The sequence below is a fragment of the Caloenas nicobarica genome, chromosome 29, assembly GCF_036013445.1.
Source record: "Caloenas nicobarica isolate bCalNic1 chromosome 29, bCalNic1.hap1, whole genome shotgun sequence".
NCBI classification, from domain to species: Eukaryota; Metazoa; Chordata; class Aves; order Columbiformes; family Columbidae; genus Caloenas; species Caloenas nicobarica.
In genome coordinates, this window is record NC_088273.1 from 3,204,396 (window position 1) to 3,216,647 (window position 12,252).

Here is a 12,252-nt window from a genome sequence, read left to right on the forward strand (position 1 = left end):
GCACCAGGGAACCGTCTCCCTTTGCCCATGGGCAGATGAAACAGCCCAGAGTTTCCTCCATTTTTTCCCTGTTTTTACACTGTGCATCATATTTGTTCCTATTAAAAATCTTGGTGGACTTTGACTTGGAGCTGGTTCGTGTCTGCCCAGGCATCAGGAAATCTTCCTGAGTTTGATCAGATCAGGGGCAGCAGAGAACAAAGACATGGCAGTGGGGAAGGGGTTTGTCTCAGGGACAACAGGTTTGAGGTCAGGCTGTGGGGCTACAGAGCGCGTGGTCCCTGTGACAGAGACGTTTCCATCCTGCTTTGCCACAGGCAGTTTCTAGTCAAAATGGCTCTCTAATAGGTGCCATGATGCACCCCAGTGCCCATTTCTTCACCCCGAGATCTCCCAGCTGCTCTTTCCCCCAGGCCCTGCCTGGGCCAGGCTGGTCCCACAGCGCAGAGGCCATGACAGAGCTGCCAATCAGGGTAAGTCCTGGGCTGTGACCCCGCAGAATTGAACCCTAAGGTGGTCAAGGTGCCCTTTAAACTCCAGATGGCTGCAAAGGTGATGATGGCCCACAGATCTCCTCCCGCAATGGTCAGGAGGCACATGGGTCCCCAAAGCCCGTCCTCATCAATGACTCTCCTGTTCTTGCTCAGCAACAACCTAGAAGGACTCTTTTGGAGCAGTGACAGTCATGCAGGAACTACCCCGGCAGCCAAACATTTTCAAGCTCATTCTCAAAGCTGAAAAGACAGTAACTTTGCTTGGGCAGTCTGTCCCTCTCCTCTCAGTTGTTCTCAGTCACAACAAAAGCCCACCTTCCCTGGAATATTTGAGTATGGAAACGGGGGACAGTTGAGACACTTGTGCTGTGAGCCCTGGCTCTGGGCTGAGAGGATGGAGAGCACAGCAGCTTGTGCAATGCTCAGGAAATGCAAGTAAAAGTAAGAATGACATTCAGTGGTTGAGCTGGGGCTGTTTGGGAGTCACAGTGTGATGGCTGGTGACTTCCAAGCTAGACCCCAGGGGAGCCACTGCTGGTATTTCTGTCCTGACCTGTGCCCTGGCAGCAGGGAGGAACTGATGCAGAGGGATGTTCATGTGGGGCCTCAGATAGATTCCCCTGTGCTTGTATCTCTCTGCTGATGCCCAGAGAGGAGCGTGTCTGTGATTCATCAAACATTGCAGCAGGAGGGCAAAGCGGGGAGGCACAAAACTCTGCTCAGGACAGCGTGTGACTGAACAACACCGGTGCCCACGCTCCCCAGGGGACGAACCTCAGCACGGCTTTGCCAGCTGTCCTTGGCACATCAGAGGCCCAGCTGTGACAAACCTCCAGACAGAGGATGCTGCCACTCACACCTCAGCTCCAGAGAGTGCCCAGCCCTGGGACTGGGTGGGACGGTGGTCAAGATGCTCCAGTCTGGGAACTGAGGTCCAGGCAAGGAGGTGTATGAGGGGAGCAGTCTGTGCACCATCGAGAATGACAAAGAGGAGAGAGACAGGGTCTTTGCAGAGGCCTCACAGAACAGAGATCCTGATTACTGATTAGAAGGAGGGACAGCTGGAGATCACCCCAGAAAAGCACTGAATAGAGATTCCTGGCCAGGGAGAGGTGGGAATTTGTGGTGCAAGAAGAAGGCTCCTTCTGACCCACAGATCTGCAGGTACAGGGCATGGGCAGTGCTGTGGCAAGAGCTGGAGGCGCAAGGAGGGCCAGGGCAGGATGGAAGAAGGCAGATGGGCTCCGCAAATGTCAAAGGGAGAAAATCATTGCGAAGCCCAGGGATGAACGAGAGACCTTTAGATCTGCAGTCTGATGCTCTCCCAGCTGAGCTACTTCAGCTCTGCCCCAGCAGCCCTTGTGAATGGCTACTGGAAATGGCTGAACACCTGTCTGCCAATGGGAAGCAGTGAATTCATTAGTTATATTCCTTTGCTTGTGAACACAGCTTTGCTTTGTCATTAAATTGCCTTTTGTCTCTACACACGAGTTTTTACCCCTCTGCCCTTCCAGTTCTCTTCCCCGTTCTGCAGGAGAGGGGAGTGAGTGAGCAGCTGGGTGGGGGCCCAGCGACCAGCTGGGGTCAACCCACCGCATTACGGACTTATTTCTACTGTCACTAAAACCAGTAAGAGTAACATGCTCTAAAATACTTTCTTATTCCTCTTGATGTTGATAGGCTTAATTTCTTTAATTTGTTCCTGTCATTCAGTCCTACTTGACCAGATAGCTGCAGTTTCATGGTATGTAACCTCTGGCATAATGTTTCAGAAAATTGCTTTTTCTTTCATTGATAACTGTTATCATTTAATGCTAACACCTCTGAGAGAGTGTTTCCACTAAATCATTTCCACTTTCTATATTTTATCCTTGTTACCAATGTGTGTGTGAGAGGTGTTAGTTTATAAACAAAAAAAGCCAAATGACAGACCCCAGAGTGCTGAAAAGCACAAAGCAGGCCAAATTTTTATGTGAGGTACACTGGTACTAGATCAATATCTACACTTCCAGTCTCTAAATTTCTAGTCCTGCAGCAGAGAGCCTGAAACCTCTGAGCTCCCTCCATTTGCCCCATGTTTCAGCACTGAAAGTGAAATTACCCTAGGCAGTGGCATACTTTTGATTTGATTTATAGCCTACAGCACAACATGGGTCACAAGATTGGCCAGGACACCACAACAGGAATCAAAATCCTTTGGTGTAAAATGTGGGTGTTCCTGGGAAAGTCGGATGTCATGACATACTGGTATTTGTGTTCAGGGAGCTGGTCAAATGACCCACCTCCATTTCTGAAATGGTGTCTCAGTTTGCTCAGGTAACCTCTGACTTGATCCCCATCCACTGCTGGTTGTTCTCCAAACTCCTGCCTTCAGGAACAAAGGCCCAGGAGATCTTTGTGGTGAAGACAGAGGAAAAGAACCAATTAGGTACCTGAGCCCCATCTGCTCCTGCTCTTACTAAATTCAGCATTTGGCCGCATTAGGGGAGGAGTGGTTGATACAGCAGAGGCTGTTGTGCCATTCAGCAAGACCTGGACAGGATGGAAGACTGGGCAGAGAAGAACCTGATGAAATTCAACAACAGCAAGTGTAAGATCCTGCTCCTGGGGAGGCATAACCCCAGGCACCAGTACAGGTTGGGGGTTGACCTGCTGGAAAGCAGCTCTGCAGAGGAGGACTTGAGAGTTCTGACTGACAACAGGTTGACCATGAGTCAACAATGTGCCCTTGTGGCCAAGAGGCCAATGGTGTCCTGGGGTCAATAAGGCAGAGTGGGACCAGCAGGTCAAGGAAGGTGAATCCTCCCCCTCTGCTCTGCCCTGGTGAGGCCGCATCTGGAGTTCTGGGTCCAGTTCTGGGCTCCCCAGTTTAAGAAGGACAAGGAATTACTGGAGGGAGTCCAGGGGAGGGACACAAAGATGCTCAGAGGTCTGGAGCATGTTTCTGATCAGGAGAGACTGAGAGAGCTGGGGCAAGTGAAGCTGAGAGGGATCTCATCAACGTTTGTAAATATCTCCAGGGTGGGTGTCAAGAGGATGGGTGGTGCACAATTATAGGGTGAGGGGCAACAGGCACAAACAGATCTCCAGAAGTCCCTTCGAACCCCAGCCATTCTGTGGTTCTGTGATTTTCATCAGGACTGGCATTTAACCTCCACATTAATTTGGGGATTTCCATCTCCACTGCATGGATCTCTGACATTCAGTACCAGGACAGGGTTATGTTACCTTGGTTGGTATCAGGCCATTCTGTATTTCAAGAAATTTCAAAAAAGTAATGGACCATTGCTGAAATAATTTCTTTATTGACATCCATGAGGCAGATGCTAAAAATACACAGTAGAGCTCTGCACAATGAGGAGTCTAAGACTTTGGTTGAACTAAGCCATGAGTCGGCATGTCCATTTCCTTCATTGTGTTTCATTTCATAGATTCATTTTTGATTACAGAGGTATAAATTAAGAAAGGTGAGGTCTTTCTTGACAGCAAGAGTTTTGTGGGTTTTTTCAAAACCTAGGTGTCTATTTCAGACCTAATCACAGGCTTTATTGATTGGTTTGCCTCTGAGGAAATTTCATGCAAAGTAGGGCTTGAGAGATCATTGAGAGGTGACCAGGTCCATCTTCTGTCTCCATGAAAAAATAACTGAATCATAACGACTCCTGAGAGAAGTGAGAGAACCTGCCCTTAAAAGGCTGTTGTGGTAGACAACTCTACCACTCCCAGAGGATGATGCTCCTCTCCTTACTACTAGAACTATCTTTTCTTTTTTTTTTTTAATGAAGAGTTGTATGTTTGGGGTATTTTGTTTGTTTGTTTTCTGTTTGTTTGGTTGTTGCTGGTTTTTACATTAAATATTAAAATGCACTATTTTAGTATTCACCATGCTAGAAATCCAGAGCAGTGGATCTAATGGCCCCCTATACTTGTGAATGCCATAAATCCATCAGCTGAGTTCATTAAAGGATCCTGGAAGGGGTCAACTGGACTAGTTTGCTGCACATGCTTGTCCAGATTAATATTCAGCCAATCCATTGGCTGTTGTTTGTAGTGATGAAAACATGAAATGCTGTTGTAGTACCATTATGGAGTCCTGTGTCCAGCTCTGGGTCCTCAGCGCAGGACAGACATAGACCTGCTGGTGAAGGTGCAGAGGAGCCACAGAAATGACCCGAGGCTGGAACAGCTCTGCTGGGGGGACAGGCTGAGAGAGTTGGGGTATTCGGCTGGAGAAGAGAAGGCTCCAAGGAGACCTTATTGCAGCCTTTCCAGACTTAAAAGGGGCCAATAAGAAAGATGGGGAGAGACTTTTGAGCAGGGCCTGTTGCGATAGGACAAGGGGTGATGGGTTTGAACTAAAGGAGAGGAGACTGAGGTCAGACATATGGAAGAATTTTTTTTTTTACAATGACAGTGATGAAACACTGGCCCAGGTTGCCCAGAGAGGTGGTGGGTGCCCCATCCCTGGAGATATCCCAGGCCAGGCTGGATGGGGCTCTGAGCAACCTGAGCTGGTGAAGATGTCCCTGCTCATGGCAGGGGTGGGACTGCATGAGCTTGGAAGGTCCCTTCCAACCCTAACTATTCTATTATTCTATTCTATTATTCCATTCTATTATTCTATTCTATTATAAAGCCACTGACTGGCAACTATTTGTTTAAAATATATTTGCTTAAACTTTTCAGTCAAGGCAGAATTAATTTCTCCTCCTTTGCCACTTCCTTTCATGCCTTTTCTTCACTGAGACTCCACACCTCTGTCCTCTAGCCCCAAGAGCCCTTCCTGTGTGAGATTTCCTGGGAGCTTTAAAGAGTGGTACTCCCAATGGTTTTCTTCTCTGCTCCTATTTCTGCTGCTGGGTTATGAATGCATCATTCCGTGCACACATGCCACATAATCCAGGCAGCCCATCAAATCAGTTCTTACAGAGTAAGGAAATTTCAAGATACACTTGTGATACAGAAGAGCAAGAGCTTAAATTAGATCAGATGAAACAATAAAAGGCATCTGCTGAGCAAGTTTTGGAAGCTTTCCAGAAGCCATTCTGCCCTCTTCAAAGATTGTAACACTTTCCTGCAAGGGAAGGCAGGCATTTAAGAGGTAAAATCATACTGTCCTTATGCAAAAGTTGAGATCTCTAACTACAGAGGAGGTAAGTTTGCCAGCTTGTCTAGCTTTTGTTTGTTTGTTTGTTTCCCTTCCTCTTCTATTTCTTTCCTTTTCTCTTTCTTTTTATTTCATCTTTGACAGCTGTGAAAATGCAAACCCAGAATTTCACTGAAGTTATCACTGGGCTGGAACCATGTACAGAACTGGGTCTACAGACCCAGAACAGATTACTTTGTAATTATTCTGTTGTTCAGTTTTGTGGGGTTTTGTTGGGTTTTTTTTTTTTTGTTTGGGTTTGGTTTTTCGTTTGTTTGTTTGGGGTTTTTTTGGTTTTGGTTTGGGTTGAGTTGGGTTGGGTTTTCTTTTTTTCCCATTACCCATCTGAGATTTTAGAGAAGAATGCATACTATAAAGAGATTACGTAAGACAAGGACGCAATTTCTCACTCTTTTTGAGACATTCTCTCTCCATATTGCATTTATTTTATTTTGCAACTTATTGCCGTATATCAGACTGATTATTGTTTTTTTGTTTTGAAACTGATTGCATTGTATCATAGGATTAATCATTCTAGTAATCCTCTTTGAGTCAACAGAAAGGAGCAGGTACATCCAGTATGCAATTCATTGTGTCTTTAAGTAGATACCATCAAATAATCACAAATTGTGCTGCAAAGGCAGGAAAAGAGTGCCTGTGACTAGCTCAGATATGGATGCCTACATGACGTAAGTCAATGAGCTGAGATCAAACAGATGAATATTTTGTAAAATGTAATTTGGTGGTGCTGGCAGGGACCTTATCAAGAGGGATACACAGTAAAGCTGTGTTGTGAACCAGCTGTATCTTTAGAAACCTTTCTAAAATATACAGCTTCCTTTTAGCTTGTGAATTTCCTGTCATCCAACTAAGAATATAGCTTCCCTTGATCATTTCTCTCTTACTTTTCCAAACAACTGATTACCTAAACATGACATTGGGACTGGTGTAGTTTGCTTCCAATTCTGCTCTGGCCTGGGTGGAACCTTAGCTATTTCTCTTCAACTGGGTACTGCACCACTATAAAGGTGCTCTTATTTCATACTTTTATGTTACTTGCTGAAGAAATCTGTGTCGTTGCTAAATGAAAAGAGGGATGGAAAGGACCACAGCTTGGTATGACTGGGTAAAAATTGATACCATGTTGTTTTTATTGATCCGTTTTTTTGGAGGTATATCGGAAAAGGAACCATCCATATACAATTTACTCTTATTCTTGAATACCATTTACCTACTGCAAGCACAGGTAAAGTCCCTAAATTTCTCCATTTCCTCTCTAAGCTTTAAATTCGGGGTTTCAGTGTAATCTTTTGTTTTCTCCATTCCTGTGTTTCCTGTGTAGGTTTGATCAATTTTTGACTGCACAAGAGTTTCTGATTATGGTGCAATTTTAAATAGTTGTTGGATAATTTGAATTAACTGTTTCATTTGACAGCTCTGCTCAGAGATCACTGGCACAAGCAGGGAGAACTGATTGTGATTTCATTGGGCTAGACTTATAATGGTAATTTTTAATGTCGAATGACTGGGAATGTTTTGATACTAGAATGAAGTCCGTACGGCTGATAATTCTATTCTAAGGGCACCTAGGTTTGTTTAATCTGGTTGTTTCCAGACTTCTTTGACCAAAGGCACTCTGATTGTCTGGATGCATAATAACAAGCTAGAAAGGTTAAGGACTATATGTCTCTTTAAAGATGAAGATTATCTGTTTGTTAGTAATGTGTACTACTCTGGGACCTACCAGTGGAACAGGCAGAACCAAAGAAGCCCCATGTCCATATTGGAATGTGACCACGTCTGGAAAAAGAACCTGTACAGATGTAGAAATGCCTAGGGGTAAGGAGTTCAACCATAGTACGAAACCTCTGAACTACTTTCAAGGGACAAAGAGGTTTATTTGATAAAGTTAACTTTCGTGAAATTAATTTATTCTAGGCTTATTCTAGTTAACAGAAATAAAGGAGTTCTGTAAAGAACCCTAATTTATCCATTCTGCCTGTAGAGAGGTTTAGAATCACCACCATCTTCACTAAGAGCAAGTTAACCCTTTAGAATATCCCCCAGAGTGTACAGGAAAACAAAACCAAAACCAGAACAACAAACAAACCAAAAACCCAAACAAACAACAAAGCCACAAAACAAACAGAAAACCACAAACAGACAAAGAAAGAAAACAGTACTAGGTAAAATTCTGCTGTATTGGGGCAGAAGATATCACCAGATTCTTCCTTCATCTGAAAGTAACAGTGCTGAGATTTAGAGCTATAGGCAGTACTAAATGAAGTTGTATGTGCAATTTTTTTGCTCTTTTCTCCATGATAGGTAACTTCCCCACAACCACCTTTTCAGCCCATGAAGTTTCAAATTTATCTTTCAAAATGTATATACACAAGGTATCTATTTTTTCTCCATTTTGTTTCATTCCCTTCTAAAAAATTCAGAGATATTTTTTACTTATAAAAGAAATCAACAATCCAAGAAATATTGCCAAGTATTCTTAAAGGCACTGTTTTTACTAATGTTGTTATCATAGATTTTGTCTACACTGAGGGCAAACATGCTGCAGGATACAACCAGTAGCCCCTGTAGTTCTCATGAACTCTCTGGCCTTGTTCTTAGTCCATGGAAGCACAGCAGACCTAGAGAAAGTCCTTCAAAACCCTGAAGTCATAGCCACGGCTGAACTCTCATGCAAGGAGAATTGACTATATCTGCTAAAAAAAAAAAAAAAAAAAAAAAAGGAAAATAATCGCTTCATAAGATTAATGTCTGTGTGCACTTCTGATAGAGGATTTATTATTAATAATGAAAAAGCCTGATGACTCATATGTCTTTATTTTTCCAGGTGTGACTTTCATATTGCCACCCAACTGATGAACATGGTGAATGCAAGCAGTGTGAAGGAATTCATTCTTGTGGGCCTCTCAGAGAATCAAGGAGTGCAGAAAATATGTTTTGTGATGTTTCTGTTCTTCTATATAATTATCGTGACAGGAAATCTGCTAATTGTAGTCACTGTAATTAGCAGTCAACATCTGAATTCCCCTATGTATTTTTTCCTTTCCTACCTGTCCTTTGTAGATATCTGTTATTCTTCCGTCACAGCTCCCAAAATGATTGCAGACTTCCTTGTTCAAAATAAAACTATTTCCTTTGTGGGTTGCATAGCACAACTGTTTGGGGTACATTTCTTTGGCTGCACTGAGATCTTCATCCTCACAGTGATGGCCTATGATCGCTATACAGCCATCTGCAAACCTCTCCATTACACCACCCTCATGACCAGGCGTGTGTGTGGCCAGACGGTGATCGGCTCATGGGTGGGAGGCTTCGTGCATTCCATGGTGCAGACTCTCCTGACCTCTCGTCTCTCATTCTGTGGCCCCAACGTAATTGACCACTACTTCTGCGATGTCCACCCCCTGCTACAACTGGCCTGTAACAACACCTATGCCGTGCGCATCATTGTTGTTGCCAACAGTGGAATGATAGCTCTGAGCTGTTTCTTCATCCTAGTCGTGTCCTACCTTGTCATCCTGGTTTCCTTGAAAAGTCAGACGTCTGAAGGGAGGCATAAGGCCCTCTCCACCTGTGGGTCCCACATCACTGTGGTGATCCTGTTCTTCGGGCCATGCACATTCACCTACATACGCCCATCCAGCGATCTGTCAGAGGACAAGAGTGTGGCTGTGTTCTACACCGTCATCACACCCATGCTGAACCCACTTATCTACACACTGAGAAACAATGAGGTGAAGACGGCCATGAAAAAACTGTGGAGTAGAAAAGTGGGAAGTGAGAAGGGAGAGGTGTAGAACTGCTGTAACTTTTGCAAAGGATCAGAGAAGATCACGTGTCTCTCACTGTAAGTCCTTTTCTGAAAAGCTTGCTTTCGTCTCCTAATTAGGAATGAGCCTTTCTGTTTTCTTTTTCACTAGCACAGGCTGAGGCACAGGGCTCCTGAAACACTGCTAAATAAATAAAATCTATCAAAATATTTTAAAAGTTGTCAAGGTAGAGCATCCCATTAGTTAACATTCTTCCAGGTATAAACTTTTAGACAAACTCCACCTGCTCTGTAATCCATTTAGCTGGGAAAGATAAGACTATGGTCACATGCTGCTGAAAGCTATCCTACCAACGAGGCCCCTTTCTGTTTGCAATAAATTCCTTTTTACGAGAACCACGTTGTTGTATTTTGAATCTATGAGTTAGCAATTGAAGTCTTAATACTTGTTGCTAGTTGGGTCATTTGCTGATGCAAGTAAGAGAAGGGGAAGCTTCTGCCCTACCAACTCCAGTGAACCAAGTCCCTTCTGCAGTACTTCAGCTATCACTGACACCATCTTTCCAGCCACCCCTTCTACCCTTCAGCTTTGCTATTTTAACTTTAGTGTTTAGACTAATACGTAATCCCAGATCCTGTGAAATACACATTGCTTACTGCAGAAAATGAAGTAGCTACTCACGAAAGCATTTGGAGGCACAATTTCATGCATCAATTGGGAAAAAAAAAAAAAAAAGTTGCAAGTTGTTCAGGAATCAGGTATACAAGATAATTCCTAACAGGGCATGATGTTAACACACCCACACAAGGAAGGAAGCACATTGCCCACAGGAACAACTGGAAAACCTGCTACTTCAGAAGGGAAGAGAAGAAATGTGAGCATGAAAGACCGAATCAGCATAGTACCAGTCCGAGCTGTGATGATGATGAACTGTAGCAGCTCAAGATCTCCACTAGAACAAAGGAGCTGGGAGCTGAGATCCTGACCCCTACCTCCCCAGCAGGAACCCAGCAAATCAGCTGAGTGCAGGAGGAAGAAACCTTCCTAGTGTCATTCAAAAGTAACTGAAGCACTTCCCATCTTATTTCTTCACATATGCAGCTTCACCAGGGCAGAGCAGAGGGGGAAGATTCAACTCCCTCAACCTGCTGGCCACACTCTTCTCAATGCACCCGAGGTACCATTGGCCTTCCTGGCCACAAGGTCATGGTCAACCTGTTGTCCACCAGGACTCCCAGGTCATTCTCTGCAGCGCTGCTTTCCAGCAGATCTGCCCCTCACCTGTACTGGTGATTGTGGTTGTTCCTCCCCAGGTGCAGGACCCTGCACTTGCTTTTCCTGAATTTCATCAGGTTCTTCTCTGCCCAGTCCAGCCTGTCCAGGTCTCGCTGAATGGCAGCACAGCCTCTGGTGTGTCAGCCCTTCCTCCCAGTTTGGTATCATCAGCAAACTTGCTGAGGGTGCACTCAGTCTCTTCATTCAGGTCATTGATGAACAGCTTGAACAGGACTGGACCAAACACTGACCCCTGGGGAACCCACTAACTACAGGCCTCCGACGAGACTCTGCACTGTTGATCACAATCCTCTGAGCTCTGCCGTTCAGCCCGTTCATGACCCGTCCCACCGTGCACTCAACCAGCCCGCACTTCCTGAGCTTGTCTATGAGGAGGTTGTGAGAGACGGTGTCAAAAGCCTTGCTGAAATCAAGGTAGACAACGTCCACTGCTCTCCTCTCATCTACCCAGCCAGTCATGCCACCATAGAAGGCCTTAAGGTTGCTCAAACATGATTTCCCTCTGGTGAACCCATGCTGACTGCTCCTGATAACCTTCTTTTCCTCCACATGCTTGGAGATGACGTCCAGAATGAGCTGCTCCATCACCATTCCAGGGATGGAGGTGAGTCTGACTGGCCTGCAGTTTCCTGGGTCTTGCCCTTTTTGAAGACTGGAGTGACGGTGGCTTTCTTCCAGTCCCCAGGCACCTCTCCTGTTCTCCAAGACCTTTCAAAGATGATGGAGAGTGACTTTGCGATAACATCTGCAAACTCTCTCAGCACTCGTGGGTTCATCCCATCAGGGCCCATGGATTTGTGGGTGTTCAGTTTGCCTTAACGATCTCTACCTTACCTTCCTAAACCAAGGGCATGTCTTCCTTTTGCCAGACCTTCTCTCCTATCTCTAGGGTCTGCAATACCCGAGGAACAGTTTTAGCAGTAAAGATGGAAGCGAAGAAGGTGTTTAGTAACTCTGCCTTCTCTGTATAATACATCCATCACCAGGGCACCCTCCTCATTCAGCAGCAGACCTACGTTTTCCCCAGCCTTCCTTTTGCTGCTGATGTACTTGAAGAAGCCCTTCTTGTTGTGCTTGACATCCCTGGCCAGATTTACTTCCAGTTGGAGCTTGGTCTTGCTCACCACATCCCTGCACACTCTAACAGCCTCCTTGTATTCCTCCCAGGTGGTCTGTCCTTTTTTCCACATTACATAAACCTCCTTCCTCCACCTGAGTTTTGACAGGAGCTCCTCACTCATCCTTACTGGCCTCTTACTCCCTTTACTTGATTTCCTTCTCATAGGGATGCATCGGCCTTGCACTTGGAGGAAGTGCTGTTTGAATATTAGCCAGCACTCTTGGACCCTCCTACCTTCTGGAGCCCTCTCCCATGGGATTCTTCCAAGCAGGACCTTGAAGAGGCCAAATTTCGCCCTGCTGAAGTCCATGGTTTTAGTCCTACTTCTTGTCCTGCTTCTTCCACGCAGGATCCTGAATTCCACCATCTCATGGTCACTGCAGCTGAGGTTGCTCCCAGCCATGA

At 45.1% G+C, this 12,252-nt stretch overlaps 1 protein-coding gene across 1 annotated transcript; it reads left to right on the forward strand.

The window, feature by feature from the left end:
* Positions 1-8,507: 8,507 nt before the first annotated feature.
* On the forward strand, positions 8,508-9,458 carry LOC135999617 (olfactory receptor 4S2-like). Its single transcript, XM_065653180.1, has one exon. The coding sequence runs from the start codon at positions 8,517-8,519 to the stop codon at positions 9,456-9,458; it is 942 nt and encodes a 313-aa protein (XP_065509252.1). The 5' UTR covers positions 8,508-8,516.
* The last annotated feature ends 2,794 nt before the right edge of the window (positions 9,459-12,252 follow it).

Excerpts from the sequence above, each read along its gene's own strand:
- LOC135999617 (XM_065653180.1), top strand. The coding sequence starts at position 8,517 with ATGAACATGGTGAATGCAAGCAGTGTGAAGGAATTCATTCTTGTGGGC.